At 39.9% G+C, this 20749-nt stretch overlaps 1 protein-coding gene and 1 long non-coding RNA gene across 2 annotated transcripts; both read right to left on the reverse strand.

Annotated features, from left to right (window-relative positions):
- Window positions 1-1529: 1529 nt before the first annotated feature.
- Window positions 1530-20640, reverse strand: LOC119481758 (tetratricopeptide repeat protein 39B). Its single transcript, XM_037758951.1, has 19 exons — window positions 20290-20640; window positions 10968-11002; window positions 10652-10756; window positions 10378-10509; window positions 9641-9711; window positions 9478-9545; window positions 8840-8904; window positions 8603-8708; window positions 7852-7917; window positions 7637-7745; window positions 7392-7459; window positions 6581-6640; window positions 6233-6394; window positions 5725-5816; window positions 5405-5525; window positions 5182-5293; window positions 3676-3793; window positions 3451-3567; window positions 1530-2457 (listed from the first exon to the last, which is right to left on the reverse strand). Exons 1-19 carry the CDS (start codon window positions 20326-20328, stop codon window positions 2361-2363), a joined length of 1743 nt encoding a protein of 580 aa, XP_037614879.1. The 5' UTR covers window positions 20329-20640; the 3' UTR covers window positions 1530-2360.
- LOC119481806 lies at window positions 19041-20274 on the reverse strand. Its single transcript, XR_005205273.1, has 2 exons — window positions 20192-20274; window positions 19041-20140 (listed from the first exon to the last, which is right to left on the reverse strand). It is a non-coding gene; the product is annotated as an uncharacterized LOC119481806 (long non-coding RNA).
- Window positions 20641-20749: the final 109 nt, after the last annotated feature.

Genomic DNA, 20749 nt, shown 5'->3' on the forward strand with positions numbered 1-20749 from the left:
TGGATGCTTCTATGCCATGTTAATTTTTTTTGTCCACAACCTGAAGGCCAGAAAACCAAAAGTATGAGCAAAAAAAGATTAAAGGCCACGAAAGCCTTTAAAGTAGTTTAATATAGATGAATCTATTAATTTCAGTGGATTTACTCGTGGAGACGAACTGAATCAGCACTAATTTTTCATCTATAAATAGTTAATTTATAGTTAATTAAACTTAGTAAATAGTTATTTTACTGTTAACAAATGATGAGATATAGGATGTATTAATAATGTTTACTAATTATTAGTAATGTTATATGTTATTTGAACAGCTTATTATTGTAACATTCTTTGTTAACAGTAAAATACCTATTAACTAAGTTTAATTAACTATCAATTTACCATTTATAAATGATGGTTATTATAAAGTTCACACACATACACTAAAGGCTGGACAGAGATAATTACTGCACTAAATAATAAAATAATAAAAGAAGTGCAACTACAGTTAAAACACGCCGACTGACAGCACAAAGTTATTTTATATTGCTGCTAAATGTGTGTGTTTACAGCCGTCGTGTGTTTCTCTGTTTAGTGTGCGTATTGCCCAGTAGCTTGGAATGAGTGTGTGTGTGTGTGTGTGTGTGTGTGTTTAAGCCACGGTTGGTGAGAAGGCTGTGATTGCGTGTGCACGTTTGTGAGCTTCGTGCACATGTGGCATGACGTATTATTATTAGGAAATGAAAAAAAGGCAAGAAAATATGAAGCATAAATACTGAATATTCCAACACATACACCGCTCCCTGCTGCTCACATGAATGCACTTTATCAGTTTAACCTGAAATACCTCAGTATTTATGATTCCATCCCCAAAAATATAGAAAATAAAAAGCAGTTTAAGGCCATGATCTGTTTGGTTGTAGGAGACGTCAGTTTGATTTTAGGGCCCGTTCAGACAGAAGATGTGAAGCAAACTGCAAGAGGTGAAAAGAGATCAATGAAAACATCTGTTGGGAATACATCAGACCGTCAGCACGTCATGGCTCCAAGCTATAGACCAGACCAGCATGACTTTATGGCTCCAAGCTATAGACCAGACCAGCATGACTTTATGGCTCCTAGCTATAGACCAGACCAGCATGGCGTCATGGCTCCAAGCTATAGACCAGCCCAGCATGGCGTCATGGCTCCAAGCTATAGACCAGCCCAGCATGGCGTCATGGCTCCAAGCTATAGACCAGACCAGCATGGTGTCATGGCTCCAAGCTATACCCAGACCAGCAGCGTCGCCAAAGAGTGTAGAAGCGAAGCGACGAAACTCTGATGTTTTTTTGACAATGGTTGCCGCCATTTTGGACTGAAACACTTATTATATCTAAAATATTTTATTATTCAACACAGGCCAATTCGGTAGAATATGACAATAGAATAGAAATTATTTTGTTTTACTTTTGTACGGCACTTTTTAGGCAGTCTGGTAGTCGCTTTCAGTCCAAAATGGCGGAATCGTAGATCTGCTGCTGGACGCTGATGTTGCAATGGAACGAACTTTCACTTCTTTAAATATACGTTCTTTGGCATGGCGTCATCTCCGAGGCTGCAATCCCATTTTGGGGGAAAGAAACTCGCCTTCACAGGAGAGCAAATGATGAAAAGCTGTTGTGAAGCGGGTTTACCGAGACTTTCACACTTAAGATATCGCCAACACTCAGGTTCAGGCAAGGTCGCTAAATAATTATTAGACGTGTGAATAAAACAAACGTTTGTATAACAAGAGATGAATGAATATAAACTTGTCAAAATAACAATCCAAACATACGTCAGATTGTATTGAAGTCTATGGGATCTTCTGTTTTCTGTCCCCCTGAAGGGGGCGTGGCCTTGACTTTTTGCGATGTGCCGGTCTGATGTATACTGACTAGTTTTCCCAGATCTCTCGTCACGTATTGGCGTCCCCTTGTGGTTTGAAAGCTAAACCCTTTCGTACCTTGTGCTTATATATAACAAGTTGTTTCCTGTTCAAAGCGTCTGAGTGAACGAGAGTGAAACTCCGATAAAGGAGCCATCGTTAACTATTCGTAAGCTGATTAAACCTGACATTTGGCATTGAACCGTGGCGCTGCATCTACCGATAAACTCCCAGTATTAGCTTACACAACGCTGATGGGAAGCCCGAGCCTGTTTAAATAATCTCATCTGTCAACAAAATTTAAAAAAAATAAATAAGGAAACATAACATACAATATGAGGTTGCAAGCAATGAAGAATAAGAGAGTCCTGATGGATATCGAACCCCCGACACGCTCCTTCGTTAAGGGGGAAATCCCTGGATTTGTGATTCCTACGCTGTTGTTTCCAGCTGCAGTCCGAGTTGTTTTCCAGTATTATGGGGTGCCAACGGGTGATCCTTTGAGGCTGTTGAGGGCCGCGTGGATCCTGAAGTGCAGTCTGGACTCCATTGAGTAGTCCTTGTAGTTCGTCCTGATGAAGAACACAACCAATCTCAACTAAATAAATAAATAAATAAATAGAAATGTTTGTACTAGCTTCTTTTCCCTCAAACATCTGAACGAGGTTCCTTTAGGCAGGAACTCACCTGGTGTACAGTACAGAGATGTATAAAGTATATGAAAGTGTATAGGGGTGAATAATGGTACATGGAGATGTATGAAGGTATAATACAGAGGTGTATAAAGAAGGGCTCTCAAAGTTAACGCGATAATAACGCATTCACGTGACGTTCGATTCTTAATTAACCTCTTAAAAATCTGACGAGCCGCCGATCTTTCAGAGGTTGTAGTGGGCTCTGTTTGAAAGCTAGAGTGAAGATACTGGTATCATATTAAACTAGAAAACCTATTGAATCCATCGGTACCAACCATGTAATACTAGCTATATATACAAGCAGTATATGTACTTCATACTGTATCTGTGTGTCTATTTATATCTCTGATTCGCCAATATGCTGATGACATCCGCCTATTTTTGGCAGAAAAGAATAAACAAATAAAGGAGTGTTAATGTGAGGATGTGAGGGTTTCTGGACAATATTTGTCATTTCAATAATAACTACATACATATATTTGTATACTTGTCCACTCCCATGTTGATAAGAGTATTACATACTTGACAGATCTCCCTTTAAGGTACATTTTGAACAGATACATATTGTGTGACTCATTTGCGATTAATCGTGATTAACTATGGACAATCATGCAATTAATCTTGATTAACTATTTTAATCGATTGACAGCCCTAATAGAGATGTATGAAGGTATACTATATATGCGTATAAAGGTAATTTAAGGTATAGAGAGGTATACAAAGAAGGTATATGAAAGTAAACAGGTGTATAAGTTATATTAAAGTGTATAGAGGCGTGTGAAGGCATGTGTATGTAAACAGGTGTATGGAGCTATATAGACATATATTAGGTATATTATGAGGTACAGTTTAGCAGTAACGAGAACTTACTTGGCGTTTTCAATGTACGTGGTGGCCTTGGTGAAGTCTCCCTGTTGTTTATACAGCAGACCCAACTCATAGAGAGTGAAGGGAACCAAGTAGTGATCATATCTGATACGACTCTCACTGAAAGTACACAAATACACAGAGTTCATCTCATCTCTCACCTTTCAGGAGGTAGACAGCGACAGTCTGCATGTGTGTGTTTGTGTGTGTGTGTGTGTGTGTGTGTACCTGGATAGGACCTGCGTGAAGCACAGCTCGGCCTGCAATAACCTGCCCAGGTGCTTCAGACAGAGTCCCTTCAACATCTGGACCAGGCAGCTGTCATCTGGATGAAACTCTGACGGGTCTGAACGGGACACACAAGTTATGTTGTTTGGTTGGATGTCAGCAACACAGCGCGGTAAAAGACAAGGCTGATCTCCACTGTTAAAGATAAGATATTTAACTACAGAGACTTCTTTAATATGCTGTCCATTAATCTCTAAATTTAACTTATTAAGAAAAGCAAACTGGCAGCTTTCTTACTGTTGAGTGTAAAGGCCTTTACACAGCCAGAGTGTGATGAATAAACAACATCAAAACCATTCAAACAGCAGCGATGTGGATTTACGGAAAAATGGAAATTTAAGGAAAAATGCCAACATTTGTTCTGATTGACTTGAAATTTGGTACGGATATACTTTGACCAAGTATCTAACAGTACAACTTTGAAATGTTTAGACCACATGAAAAATCACACTTTTATTAATAGTCAAATTCAGGATCTTTGAGAAATTAGGAAAAAACCACTAACATTGTGTTTATTAAATGTTTTCCATAGGAAGTATATTTTTTTAAACCGTATATGTGTGCATATCTTTGATATTAAACTTGTTATGAGTTCATAGAGACCAAATACTTGATTGTGCTCCTTGTAGTTTCTGAGATACAGACATTTTCTTATCATACTATATTTAGACGTTGGGCATATGACACTACTGTTTTTCCTAAAATATAATGGAGTCTATTGCAAAAACAGTCATATATCTATATAGATATAGATATATATATATATATATAGATAGATATTCAAATTCACTTTTTAGTTCACTTTTCACGGTTTGACCAATTTTGAAAATTTATCAAATTTGTGCTGAGGCAAGCTCAGAGAGCACTTCCACCAAAGGAAATTCAAAAATTCAGTTGCGGGCACAAATGGGTTAATCGCACAAGTGTGTAAAGGATTTAAGACATCAGTTTTCAAACCATGCTGCTATAATTGTCAATTGACAACATAAATAACACTAACAGATAAATATATAACAGCATTGTCTGCATAAAGAAAAAACTGCTGCATGACACGATTCTGGTCATTTCTATACAGTATAAACAGAAGAAAAGTGGGCCAAGTACAGAACCCTGAGGAACCCCTAGTTCTCTCTCTAAGAATAGTATTAAGTCTCGTTTCCAACGCGGGAACTTTCCCCCGGAACTACGAACCTAATGAGGAACTCATTGAGTTTCGACCGCAAGGACCAGGGTCTAAATTAAGTTCTGGGGACATTTTATGGGGCCTCTTTACCCCCCAAAAAGAAAAACCACGTCATGTTGCTTTTTCATACATCAGCGGACTAATTTGCCTAAAAACGCAGACAACAGAAGGCTGAAGTAACCTTTTAGTTCCTGGAAAAGTAGCTCCAGGTGGAAACCCGGCTTTAGTAGTAAAACGTGGCCGTGGTATTATTTTGGACCTACTGGGATCGTTGCGAAGCTGCTCCTCGGCTGTCTCTATGGTAACCAGCAGGGCCTCGGTACTGTCGGCTCTCTTCCCGACGATGGTGAAACCGTTCCAAACGTACATCATCTCCTACAGAGAGATAAAACGTCACTTTAAACTATTAAACTACAGCGAATCAAAGCTTTCTGAGTTCCTTCTCCACATCCTAGACTTTAATACTCTAGTATAACTGTAGTATACCAGAGCGGGGATGACCAGGCGGATGGGGTTAGCAGCTTTGTAGCGTCTCGACTTCCTCACTGCAAACTTCTCCGTCGGGATCGACTTCCCTGCCAGCCGCTGTTTCAGCCCCTCCACCTGCCTGCACACACAAATACACAAATAAATACACTTTGTGTTGTACTTGTATACTTGAACTCACACTGTACTGTGAAACAACGGATCGGGAACATTTCCTAACTTCCCAAAAAATGTCTTCCCATTCATTTTTACGTGTATTTCCCTCAGAGATTTGATGATACCGTGGTTGCATTATTCATGTTTTAATGAGGCAGACTGACTTAAAGAGCTCCATGATGTCCTCCCCCGTCTTCTGCACCTCCTCCTCTGACATCATACTGAGGATGGCCGCCTTCTGGTACACATAGATAGCCTGGAGAGGGTAAAAAGCCATCAGTACCAACCATGTCATACTAGCTTATCGTGAAGAAGGTTAAATAACGCTCCAAACTTAAGCAAAATTGTGGCGAGGAAAAACTAGCATGGCCATTTTCAATAATATTTAATATCGTTTACAATAATAAATATATACATACATTAACATAAAGCAGCATATTTGTCCACTCCCATGTCGATAAGAGTATTAAATACTTGACTAATCTCCCTTTAAGGTACATTTTGATAAAAAAAAATGTGCGAATATAAGTTAACTTTTCTATAAATAAGCATAATTTTCTTTGTTTTCAGATATTTATGCTCAAACGAGGAACACCTGGAGGTTAGGGTTAAATAAATGTTGACTATCGATGTGTTCTTCTGCATATGAAATGATACCGTGTGTGTGTTCACCTTGGACCAGCGGCTCTCCTTGCACAGCAGGTCAGCGTAGCGGTACGCCTGCTGCCACTCCTGCTGGTAGGAGTGAGTCCACATCAGCTCCCAGTAACACAGGTGGTGGATCTGCTTCCACTCCTGCTGGCTGCTGATACACTCCTCGTACCGCGCCCGGGCCTGAGACACACAGCACACGTTTTATACATCAGCACTGAGATTATAGTAATCTACACATAATATAGGAGATATATAAGGCATGTTAGGAAGATGAAGGTTCTCATGTCTTTAAAGGGCTGTTTGAGGGTTCAGACTTGGTTTTAAGGTTAATGTTTAATTAGGTTTAGAAGTGAAAATGTTTCAGACCTTCTCGAAGTTTCCTCTCAGCGTGGAGATGCGAGCAGAGTAGAAGAGAATAATGGATCCCTGAAAGAAACAGGATGTAGTTTTATTGCGTTGTACTTCATCTTTTATTTTCTAACTAGGAGTATTTTTTACAACACGTTCTCACTCCCAACGCCGCTTGGTCAGCGCCCCTCGGCATCAGGAGAACGACGCACGGCGTACCCCTCTAGCGTTACTTTGGGACGGACCGGGAATGACGTGTCAATATACGCTGTCCTTTCAAAATAAACTTCACAGGAAGTTAGGTTCAGGCAACACAAAAAGTCACGTGACAAAATAAGTTAACGTTACTTTTAGTTTCACACGGGACACTTTTCTACAATTTCTACATTAAATGTTTCCACATTTCGGTGAACTATTTTCGTGAAATAAGAGAAGAAAGTTTCCAAACGAGCCTCCATGTTGGTTCTGGTTTGAAAGCTGGGAGCAGCAGCCCACGATGGAAAGAGTTCGTCCAATCAGGTGTCTAGTGGCAACACATCGAGTGTCTAACGCTGGGAAGAGAGGCGATAAAACACGCCCCTGTGGACACGTACCATCACGCTATTAATACTACGTCACTGCTCCGACCGTCAAATAAAGCCATAGTTGAAAGCCCGGTTCATCACATACTGTCCCTAAAGGGCGCCTCCGTGCGTCGGTCTGCGATGCCGAGGGATGCTGACCAAACGGTGGTATTTGACGAGTTGGGAGTGAGAACGGGTTATTTTTTTTACAGTTGTAATTAAAACATAGACTGAATCGAGTGTAGTTGAGCGTGTGGTCGGCGTACTTTGGGGTATTTTTGCTGGTACGGCTCCAGCAGAGCTTCAGCCTCCACCAGGTTCCCCTCTCCGGTTCCTGATCAAACACAACATCCACATGTCAACAAACTACCTAAAGACCAGCGGTTTACACTTAATCCTTCACACAGTTGTACCTGTGCTCCAGACGCAGCTGTGAAGCCGAGCTACTGTGGTGCACTTAAAGCGTGCCGTATCTATGGAAACATGAAACGTTGTATTTGTGTGTTCCTACCAAGTATCAGTGAAACGTATGTGTTGTAGAAGAGGAGAGTCAGAGCGCAGAGGATCGACCGCAGACTCTGACTGGAGGCGCCCTCTCTCAGCTGAGACAGACCGAACCCCTGCAGACAGACAGACAGGATTATTATTATTAACTGTTAGATTATCTTATTTTACAAAACAAGAGATTTTCACAGCAACCATTCCATTATAAGCGGTTGTACTGACCCTGTTTCCTGAGAATCCAATGAACTCCAACAACCTCAAAATCCTCTGAGGGAGGAGAGACAACATCTGAAAGAGACAGGCAGAAAATACTATGAAACCATGAAAGTAACTATTAAATAGGCCTGTCAAAGTTAACGCTGTAATAATGTGGGGTTTTTAGGTTGTAGCGGCTCAGTTGTAAAGCTGAAGATACCGGTATCATATGAAACTAAAAACCTGATGAATCCATTGGTACCAACCATCTCATACTAGCTATATATACTAGTACTTTTTTCTTTTAAAAGTCCGAAAAATGTTTTAAAAAAAGTCCGAAAATTATCCAAAAAAGTGTCTTAAAAAAAGTCCTAAAAATGTCTGAAAAAATGTCAGAAAAATATTTTTTTAAAAAGTCAGAAAAATTTTCAAAAAAGTCAGAAAATTTTCCAAAAAGTCTCTGAAAAGAAATTCTGAAAAAGTCAGAATAATAAAAAAAAAAAAAAAAATCCGACAAATTTGAAAAAATTGTCTGTTTAGAATCTCTGATTCTCCAATATGCTGATGACATACCGCTAATTTTGGCAGAAAATATAAACAAAGAAGGGAGTGTTAATGTGAGGATGTCCTCACAAACTGACTCAATAACCTGTATTTTTTACACATCTGGAGGTCAGTTTAGTCAACTCTGATGTGACTGAACATTTACTGCAGTTAAGCTCCTCCCGTCTGGGACTACAGGTGGAACAAAACAAACCGACAGCTTATTAAAACCCACCAGGTTGAAGGATCCGATGCCCAGCTTGACTCCGCCCTCAAACTGTTTGAACGCATCAGACTGGCCGGCCAGGTCCTGAGTGACATTCAGCCCATTCTGACAATCCCTGTTGGACACAACCAGGATCTTATTCACAGTAAAACACAAGCTCCAATTAAAACACAGTGTCACAGCCTCCTTTGAGTCAAGTAAACGATGATGTTTTACAGTCGCCGGTGGTCTGAAACAGTCACTCACTTGTAGATTTGGTAGCTTGTTCGTATCTTGATGCCTCCTTTGATAAAACTGATCATGTTCTCATCCTGGAAGAGAGGCAGACAGACAAAGAGGATTAAATTACATTTTATTCAATTAGTTAACAGCCTCATCAGCCTCATCATTAGTCTAGTTATCTTGTTTCTCTGGCTCTATTGTTGTTTTGTTGTTGCACTTTCTTAACTGCTGATTACACGTAATGTAATACTGCAGCTCCATTTATCTGGCTGAGTATGGGCCTTTAGGGGGTTTATTTTAAATAGTTTTACAAATATACTACATGTTTAATAACCTGACAGAAAACAAGTCAAACTTTCTGCTGTGAAAAACGCTCTTTTGATTCAGAACATCTGCATTTAAATAATAAATAAATAAATAAAAATGAAAGACAGCTTAAGGTAAATAATAATTTAAATAATAATAAATAAATTATAATATATATATATAAATAAATAAATAAAAATGAATGACAGGTAATTTAAGGTAAATAAAAATTGAAATAAATAAATTAATAAACAAATAAATATTGGAGACAGGTAATTTAAGGTAAATAATAATTTTAATAATAATAATAATAAATAAACAAATAAACAATTAAATAAATAGACTGCAGTCCTTACCTGGACAAACGTCAGCGTGGCTTTCTGCAGCAGACACTCAGCGTAGCAGATCTCTGCATGCATCTCCTCTGAAAACACACAAACACAGTCAGTGACATCCTGCACACCTCAGCTGTCAATCAAACTGTGTGTGGGGTGGGGGGCGGGACATGTGCTGACGTACCTTCCTGCAGGTTGGACTGTTTGCTGATCAGACTGGACAGAGACCCGACCACCGAGTTCTTCTTCCTGAACCTGCAGAAACACACAAAACACATTCCCGTTATCTGGTCACGTATCTATTAAAGTAATAATAAAATACCCACAGTTATTATCTGCAATGTTGTTCAACACAGACAGCGACAATCTTCCAACAGCAGCTTCAGTTTGGAGGCAGATAAAAATGTATGATTTTAATTTATGATGCTATTGAAAAATTATAATTTAAATAATAATAAATAAATAAATGAATACAAATTAAAGACAGGTAATTTAAGGTAAATACTAATTTGAATAATAATAAATAAATAATAATATAAATGAACAAATAAATAAAAATTAAACACAGCTTAAGGTAAATAATAATTTCAATAAATAAATCATAATAATGCTATACAAAAATAATAATTTAAATAATAAATAAATAAAAATGAAAGACAACTTAAGGTAAATAATAATTTCAATAACAATAATAAATAATAATATAAATAAATAAATAAATAATAAATGAACAAAAAAAATATTAAAGACATGTCATTTAAGATTAATAATAATTTGAATAATAATAAAACAATTAAAAATAAATAATAAAAAAATATTAAAGACAGGTAAAGGTGAATAATAATTTAAATAATAAATGATTAAATAAAGGTATATAATAATTTAGACATTTCTGTGTGATTTGCCTTCTGTCTGTCTCACCTCTGGCAGGTCTGTAACGCCTCCTTGATGGTCGTCATGGCAGCCTGAATGTCTCTGTGTTCGAAGGTCATCGTCGCCTGCATCACCAGGATGCTGCTGTAACCCAACGCGTGGTACATGCTGTCCTTCCACCTACACACACACGCACACGCACACGCACACGCACACACACACACACACACACAAGGGCGACAACAATCCCTTAAATTGTGCTCTTACATTATACACTAATACACCACAGTGTGTATTGCATGATGCTCGTTGCCGTGGTTACCATGGTTTGAGGAGGTCCAGGGCTTCAGAGAACTTGTCGTTGAGGACCAGATTGAGAGCACACTGAGTCTCCTGGATGGCTGTCTGCAGGTCCATGTGACTCGCCCTGCACACGCACACGCACACGCACACGCACACGCACACGCACACACAGAGTGAGGATACATCCACCAGTCAGTACAGGAAGTGAGTAAAAGTGAAAGCAACAGAAAGAAACAGGAAGCTGACAGGAAACGACTCAGACACCTCAGACTGGTGTGTGTGTGTGTGTGTGTGTGTGTGTGTGTGTGCGTGTGTGTGTGTGTGTGTGTACTCACGCAGGTATTCGGTCGTAAGCATCTTCGAAGCAGTCCTGAGAACCACAGAAACAGTCTGGTTAGAGGGTTGTTCCAGACTATATTAACCCTCTGAGACCCACAACAGAGCTGTTTTAGTCTTGTAATGTTGTCTAGATCAGACAGTGGATAACACCATTATAGCAATGATGCCGTGCACAGAGACGCCACTGAATTCATTCAGCAACTCCTCGACTACAACTGTGCCAACGCAGATATAAATAACACAAAGCACATAGATTCTATAAAGGTTTTAGTCAGGATAGGACCAGGAGGACTCTCCATCTGGACCACTGGGATACCCAAAGTGTGCCAAATGGGGTTTTCTACCTCTTGAAGGGGAATCTGGCTCTAAAATACTCCTGATATCCACTACAGGAGGCTATGGGCACACAATGGAGCCTTTGGCCATGACGGTTACCCTGAGCATCATCACATTCTACCATTGTGCATCATCACATTCTACCATTGTGTACAGAATAACAACTATTAAAAACAACTAAAGTGTATAATTTTAATTTACAGTCGGTGTTGTGGTGAACACCTCCTCGTGGCCGTTAGAGGAACTGCAGCTGCAGACAGATGTGGAGGCTGCTGATTGGTTCAGACTGATTTATATCTGATTTTGAAGGTGTTCAGCTGGAGGTCACACTGTGGCCGTTCACAGAGTTTCAGCTTCATGTGCATCATATTTCATAACCAGACACTCACAGTCCTCAGAAGAGACTATAACCCAACGCAGTTTCTATTTATGCATCGACATGAGAGCTTGAAAGTAACAGCATTGATTTCACACACGTACACACACATGTATACACACACACACACACACACACACACACACACACACACACACACACACACAGAGTCTCTGGAGCCTCAGTAGCAGCTAATAATAGCATCCCAGTGGCTGCTTACATAAGAGCGTGCAGCTGCAGTCACATTCAGAGGAGCTGTTCCAGCAGGCAGCAGCTATCGACCCGCTGTGGTCACATCCACAGAGACGACCAGGCCTCCTCCACACTGTGACCCACTTTAACTCCCTGTCCACAGAGACGACCAGGCTTCCTCCACACTGTGACCCACTTTAACTCTTAACTGTCCACCGAGGCAAACATGTGTATTCTAAACAGGATGATTTATTCCTGTATGATGTGGAGGTGAAGGTTGCCATGTTCAGACCGTGTCCACCAGGCTCCTGTTGGTCAGCGCCCTCCACAACAACACATATCAGCTATTTCTGATCCGACGCCCACCCCCCCCGATAAGATACGATAAGATACGGTACGATACAATAAGATAAGATAAGTTACAATAAGATACGAAACGATACGATACGATGCTATGAGATACAACACGATAAGATAAGATGCAAAAAGATACAACACGATAAGATAAGATACGATGCGAAAAGATAAGATACGCTAAGATAAGATAAGATAAGATAAGATGCAAAAAGATAAGATAAAATACGATGCAAAAAGATAAGATACGATACGATAAGATACAATAAGATAAGGTACGATAAGATACGAAATGATACGATGCTATGCGATACGATAAGATAAGATGCAAAAAGATACAACACGATAAGATAAGATACGATGTGAAAAGATAAGATACGCTAAGATAAGATAAGATAAGATGCAAAAAGATAAGATAAGATAAGGTGCAAAAAGATAAGTTACGATAAGATATGATGCAAAAAGATAAGATACGATAAGATAAGATGCGATGTGAAAAGATAAGATACGATGTGATACGACAAGATAAAATAAGATACAATACAATAAGATAAGATAAGATACGAAAAGATAAGATACGATACGATGCGATAAGACAATATAAGATAAGATAAGATAAGATAGATAATCCTTTATTAGTCCCACAGAGGGGACAGTTCAAACAACAAGAGGCATCAGTAAAAAAGAGTCACATCTAAACTACTGATTATCCGAAGAAGTGAGACTCAGAGTGACGCTGCGACTCACCAGATCAATAACTCTCAGAGATATGACCCAATCATTAGTGTTTAAGGAGTTCTGTTCTTTAAGAACAAGACAAAAACTGATGTAGAAAGAAAAGATGGAAAAACAAATGTGTGTGTGTGAATCCAAACAGATGCTCGCCGCTCTCACACTCGTCCTCTCTCTTCACACTGTTAACTCTCTCTCTCTCTCTCTTCTCCTGTACAAACAGATGCTCTCTCTGACATCGCCTCACACTCTCACTGGTTTTGTCGGTTTGAAACATTCACAGCTTTCTACAGAAGTAAACGTCATGAGCTCCCGCTATGTGTGTGTGTGTGTGTGTGTGTGTGTGTGTGTGTTATTATAGATAAATGCTGTTCAACCAGTCCAGCACATTAACTCACAACACAATAGACTGTTAGAAGTGGCACGACGGGTGAAGATTTGCAGCATCGACGAGTTTCACAAGATGTTTTTAATAAATTATAATAAGTAAAAATCTACCAAACGAGTGGTGGAGGAAGTACTAAAGTAAAAGTATGTAAGTATTATCGTTAAAATGTACGATACGAAACCATAACATAAGATAACATACAATATGATAAGATAAGATTCAATAACATAAGATATGATACAATAAGATACAATAAGATACAATATGATACAATACCATACAATACAATATGATATGATACAATACAATAAGATACGATACGATACGATACAATAACTTACAATACGATACGATACGATAACATAAGATACGATATGATACAATAACATACAATACGATATGATACAAAACGATACGATACAATAAGATACGACACAATACGATACAATAACATACGATACAATACGATACAATAACATAAGATACGATACAATAACATAAGAAACGATATGATACCATAAGATAGGATACGATACAATACAATAAGATACAATAGGATACAATAAGATATAAGATACGATAATCCTTTATTAGTCCCACAGAGGGGACATTTGCAGGATTACAGCAGCAAAGGGGGACAAAGCAAACAACAAGAGGCAAAAAACAAAACAAGATCTAATAAATAAGCAAGTAAACAATAAAAAACAAGATATAAAAAAATAGACTGAATGAAAAAAGTATTGAAGAAAGGACTTTATGTTTCATTTTCACATGTCTCTTCTGACTGTGAATTTAAAGTGAAATATTGTTGTGACCTGAGTTTATGACGGACTTTCTGGTGTTTTCTGGTGTTTTTCAGTGGATATAACAGGAGATGTGGAGAAAGCTACACCGCTGTATGACATTACACACAAGTAGAGGTCAACGTCAGAGAAGCTTCTCTTGTGACAGCAGCAGCTTTCTAATCAATTAGTCAAGACCTACACACTGTGTCCTATTACAGACACACTTCAACATAAACAAACCAACCAACAACTCTCAGGGAGGATCGGAAACTCCCGGAGAACCCCCAGAACGCCCTCACTGTCCTGTAAAACCCCCTTAGGGACGACAAATGCCCCTCAGGAGTAGGGCTGGGTATCGGTTCTCCACACCTTTAAGGTACCAAGTAGTATCGAACCTTCTCCGGTCAAACAATACCTGCAACCAACCCAACCAACCCTTTTTGTGCCTGTTGACTGTTTCGCTTGCAGCCAATCACAACGAGCGTTCTTCGATTTATTGTGACGTGTGATTGGCCCACTACCACAGCTGCAACAACCCACACAGCCCGGACTGCCCGCACACGGCTGCTAACATGTTAGATGTCTGAGACGGCGGCGGACGCCTGGAAAACTTTGAGTGAACTTCAAGATCCTTTAGAACCCCCTCCATAACCCGTCAAACCTTCAACAAGGTTCCACGAAAAACTCTTCAGAAGGGACCAGTGAAACCTTCTCCAAGACAAGACCCACAACACTTCCTGGTACCCACAGAAGGACCTCTAGAACACTTTCAGTTCTCACAAACACACATTTAAGACCCTTAGAACCCATTCTGGGACTTCCAACCTCCAGATGAATCTGCAGAACCACCAAATGGATTGTAAAACCCCCTCATAACAACCCAGAAACCCCTCAACGACCAATAAAACCTTTAAGGGACCCGTGGAACCCACTCTATAACATATTGAACCTCCACAGGAATCTACAGAACCCCTTCACTGACCTGTTGAACCTCCTCAAAAACCTCAAAGATTCCTAGAACACTCCAAACAAAACCTGGAAAGCCCTCAATAACTATTTTAATATATTTCAGTGATCTTATCAGGACTTCCAAGACCATAAGAAGCTGCACTACAGCCCCTAAAAGCTTTCTCAAGCACCATTTCAACACCCGTCACACAATCTGGAACCTTCTCAAAGATCACCAGAACCTTCTCAAAGATCACTAGAATCTTCTCAAAGATCACCAGAACATTCTCAAAGATCACCAGAACCTTCTCAAAGATCACTAGAACCTTCTCAAAGATCACTAGAACCTTCTTAAAGATCACCAGAACCCCCTCAAAGATCACTAGAACCCCCTCAAAGATCACTAGAACCTTCTCAAAGATCACTAGAACCTTCTCAAAGATCACTAGAACCTCCTCATAGATCACCAGAACCTTCTCAAAGATCACCAGAACCTTCTTCCTGGTCTGAGCACGTGTTCCCCAGAACCGTATCAATGACCTGTGAAACCTCCTAAAGAATCCCTGGAGCTCCCTCAACCCTCAAGAGAACCTCAACCTTTAACCGGTCCAGTGGAACTACGTTCTTCTGTGTCACTCTTTACTTGATGCCAGGGGGGTGTGGCCTTGACCTTTGACCCCGTCAGGGGAAATAGGAAGCGACGGGAGTCTTGCTGGTGAGAGGACAGACAGAGGTCTCCTTGTGTGTTCTTAATAATCACATTCTGCTAAATCAGCCGGTCACACAGCGGTCGGCATTCATCACCTGAGAGGCCGTATGTACGTATGATATGATTCTACTCATTAGCTGCTTGTGAGTTAAATAACGCAGCATTGTCCGATTCAAACTTTGCTTTCTCAGCACATCTCCAAATGGAAGTTAAAACATGACATTTACCCACAACCAGAGGCTCAGAGGTTTACACATCATGACCTTGGGATTAAAATGAGTTATGATGTGTCTCTTAATCTGTATGTTGCTGTTACGTACTTGTTGCTTCTGCAAAATTTCTACAACAAAAAGGTTGTTTTGATTTAACACAATTACATTTTGAAACTAAATGTCTAAAAATGATCCTAAAAACAGAAAAGCTTCAGGCTGTCAGAGCACTAAAACTAAGCTATTCCTCATTTCTTAAGAGTGGAAACTCATGAAGCAATCCCAAAGAATCTTTAAGAGCACTTTCACTGAGCCAACATTCAGTCCGTTTTAATGGCACTCTGGTGCGGTTCCTTTGGGCGCTTGTGAACGCAGTAATCGTACCAAAACAACCGGACCAAGACCGCCGGTCCGCCGGTATCGGTTTCCAAGCGAACCAAAACGCTGTTCTGCCCTGATTGATGTTTGATTGACATCTGGGCTGAAAAGAACATACAGATTATTATAAATAAAGTCCACAAACATAGTGACGTTCATAAAGTCACTGGAGATGAACTGGAGGAAGACGGGATCTGTGCACACAGGAGATCAAAGTCTGCCATTCCCTGCAGAGAAGTGGCAGCTCTCGGGACGAAAAAGATAAATTCTCTCCTTCGTATCCTGCACGCCCCCTCAGCTTTATTTGGTCCGCTTTAATTTGTGCACGATGAAACGAACCAACAGCATCATTTTCACTCTGATTCATTCGAGCCAAATGGACTATGAGAGCTGGTGAAAGCACTCTAAGAACCTGGATCCGGGAGCATGCCCAGAAACCCACTGAACTAAATGAAACTACTTAGAACGCTGAAATGTCCTCAGAAAACTCTGGATCCTTCCTAGAGAACCCGGATACTTCCTGAAACCAGCTCAACCATCGTCCAATATCGGTAGCTGTGAGCTGTAATCTGTATTTACACAACGACTCAGTAGTTAAATACTGAATAATGAATCCTCATAGTTAAGATGGTGAGCGGATAGATATTAATCATCATGGTGTTATTTACATTCCACTCATACCTGGAGGTTTTCAGGTCCTTGATTGACAGGACAAAAGAAAAGAGGTCAAACACTGTTGCCCACTGTGGACAGCTGACTGTGTCTCAACAGGAAGGGCTGGCCAGACGTGGTGAAACGTGTTTGTGTTATGTATTGTTGCGTTGCTGAGCAGTGAGGTCGGACGATAACCTTCCACTGTGTTTAAGTCTTTTATAAACACGGCTCGTCACACATTCCTCACAGCTCAACCCAAGTCAGCTGAATTCCTCCGTAATGGGATGAGTTAGTCTGGAGGCTGACAGAGGAGCGCCTGTGAGCTCACATCAGGAGATGAGGCTGGTGAGGTATGATGCGGGACGGCCTCGACACCCGGACCCAGACCACATCATCCACCTGGATGTTGGCAGGGGAGAAAGATACCAAGAAACACCCCCCACTCGTTATTCAGACCTTTCCTAAAGAGGTCATCTGGAACCCTGTCATGTCATCGCTTCATGCACTGGTTGAAACCCCCAGCAGGTTCTTAAAACCCCTTTAGCCCCCCAAAACAGATCCAAAGATCTCTCAGACCTCTAGAAAACATACTGATCCATTGAATCCGCTGAAGCACCTCTAGAACCCATTTACAATCTCTATAAAGACATCTGAAACATCACGGAGCTCTACAACTCTACTGTTTAGATCATCTCCATAATCTGTGGTACACACTCAGAGACACCTAAAGTCTATGAAAAGGTTTGTGGAACCTCCTGAAGACCTAGAACACCGTATTATAGTAGTAGAAAGCCCAAAGACACCAACAAAGGATCTCTGAAACCTCTTGGTTGCAAAAAAACAAGATGGTGACGACTAAAACATAAAAAATATAAAACTATATTTAAAGGCTGTGGACAGATCCACCTCCATAGAGGTCTGTGGATCTCCTTCAAGTGCCCCTGGATCCCTTTTAAAGATCAACTGAACCCAATGACCCATCTCTAGAACCCCTTTAAGATCCTCTTCTCTAGAACCCCTTTAAGATCCTCTTCTCCAGAACCCCTTTAAGATCCTCTTCTCTAGAACCCCTTTAAGATCCTCTTCTCCAGAACCCCTTTAAGATCCTCTTCTCCAGAACCCCTTTAAGATCCTCTTCTCTAGAACCCCTTTAAGATCCTCTTCTCCAGAACCCCTTTAAGATCCTCTTCTCTAGAACCCCTTTAAGATCCTCTTCTCTAGAACCCTTTTAAGATCCTCTTCTCTAGAACCCCTTTAAGATCCTCTTCTCTAGAACCCCTTTAAGATCCTCTTCTCCAGAACCCCTTTAAGATCCTCTTCTCCAGAACCCCTTTAAGATCCTCTTCTCCAGAACCCCTTTAAGATCCTCTTCTCCAGAACCCCTTTAAGATCCTCTTCTCTAGAACCCCTTTAAGATCCTCTTCTCCAGAACCCCTTTAAGATCCTCTTCTCCAGAACCCCTTTAAGATCCTCTTCTCCAGAACCCCTTTAAGATCCTCTTCTCCAGAACCACTTTAGGATCAGAACAACTACGCTGAGGTTTGAGCCTCATGTTCTGATCCAGCTTCCTGTTGGTTGTTCAGGAGGCTGCAGCTTGTTGTTGAAATCAGATCAGTCATTTACATAAAAACCCACAGAGAGAGAGAGACAGCTGATAGGATCACCTCACACTGCAGATACACGACAACAACAACCAGCTGCACCAGAACCAGAACCAGAACCAGAACCACCTACAGTCCAATAGCTCCCTGCACCAGAACCAGAACCAGAACCAGACCCACCTTACCTTACAGGTGTGAGTACTTGTTCTTATTGTCATTAGCAGTTTTATTGTTGTTGATTTATTTTATTTATTTATTGTAGTTTGCATGTTTTTATTTTTGTGTCCAATTTGTTGACTTATTTGTTTCTATTATTTTCATTAGCAGTTTTATTGTTGTTGATTTATTTATTTATTTGTTTATGTTTTAGTTGTATTTTGCTTGTTTTTATTTTTGTTCAATTTCTGACTAATTTGTTGTAATTATTGTCATTAGCAGTTTTATTGTTGTTAATTCATTGTTTCTGTTTTAAATAAATACACTGTACATGTATTATACACTGTGTGTCAGTACTGAAATACTCTGTAAATGAAACATGTGATGTCTGTAATAAACTGTAGGTGAGATCATCCAGCTCCGTGTACGTAGAATAAACAGGTTGTATAATATCATTAAAGTTGTTGATGTATAAATGCAGTACGTCCAGTGGAATATGAATAGAAGTCTCAACGTGACACAGCGGAGACACTAACTAGTAGAAGTAGGATTATATAACGATGCTCACTATAAACTTTTAAGGAAATATATATATATACTGTAATAGTCACAGATGAGCGTAGAAAGACTGTAGTACTATGGTGGTATCATAAAGTACTGTGGACAGTAGATATAAAACAACTTCGGTCAACACGGGAACACAAACACAGGAGCGTCGCCATGGAAACGCTATCACAGAATCACCACTACAGGCTGATAACATCCAGATAGACACGCTATATACTCTATATACAAATACACACTATAATACTACAGAGAATACATTAGACTATACTACTATATGTAGTTTAGGAATATTAGTATTTCAATATAGGAGTATTATAGGAGTATATATATACAGATATAAACCCTATAGGAGGTAATGATGACTATAGGAGTATTATAGGAGTATATATATACAGATATATAACCTATAGGAGGTAATGATGACTATAGGAGTATATGTATACAGATATATACCCTATAGGAGGTAATGATGACTATAGGAGTATTATAGGAGTATATATATACAGATATATAACCTATAGGAGGTAATGATGACTATAGGAGTATATGTATACAGATATATAACCTATAGGAGGTAATGATGACTATAGGAGTATATGTATACAGATATGTACCCTATAGGAGGTAATGATGACTATAGGAGTATATGTATACAGATATATAACCTATAGGAGGTAATGATGACTATAGGAGTATATGTATACAGATATGTACCCTATAGGAGGTAATGATGACTATAGGAGTATATGTATACAGATATGTACCCTATAGGAGGTAATGATGACTATAGGAGTATATGTATACAGATATATAACCTATAGGAGGTAATGATGACTATAGGAGTATTATAGGAGTATATGTAAATATGTAGAGAGATATATATACATATATATATTCTCCTATAGGAGGCAATAAGGCAGTAATGAGTCCCACCTCGTCCTCTCCGGTCGCTCCGTTGCCTACGTGGGCCATGTCGGTCTGTCGGTCTGTCTGTCCGGTGGGTGTCCTCCTTCAGGTCCGCAGCTGCTCACAGCAGTAGATCCATTCTGTGTGTCACACACCTTCCTCCTCCTCCTCCTCCTCTTCCTCCTGCTGCAACAGATGTGTCCTCGGTTCCTCTTCCTGGATCCTCCCGGTTATCTCCCGGTTATCCTCCGGTCATGTCCCGGTGCGTCCTCTGCTCTCTGTCTGTCAGTCGGTCGGTAGTTGTGGCTTCTGGACGCAGATCCTCGGTTCACCTCCTCTCTCTCTCTCTATGAAAACACACCTCCTTCTCTTTCTCCTCCTCTGCTTCCTGTTCTCCGCCCCTCCAGACATATTTATTTAAATAAATAAATAAATACATACATGACTCAATAAATAAATAAATAAATAAATACATACATGACTCGAT

The sequence above is a fragment of the Sebastes umbrosus genome, chromosome 22, assembly GCF_015220745.1.
Source record: "Sebastes umbrosus isolate fSebUmb1 chromosome 22, fSebUmb1.pri, whole genome shotgun sequence".
Classification (NCBI taxonomy): Eukaryota; Metazoa; Chordata; class Actinopteri; order Perciformes; family Sebastidae; genus Sebastes; species Sebastes umbrosus.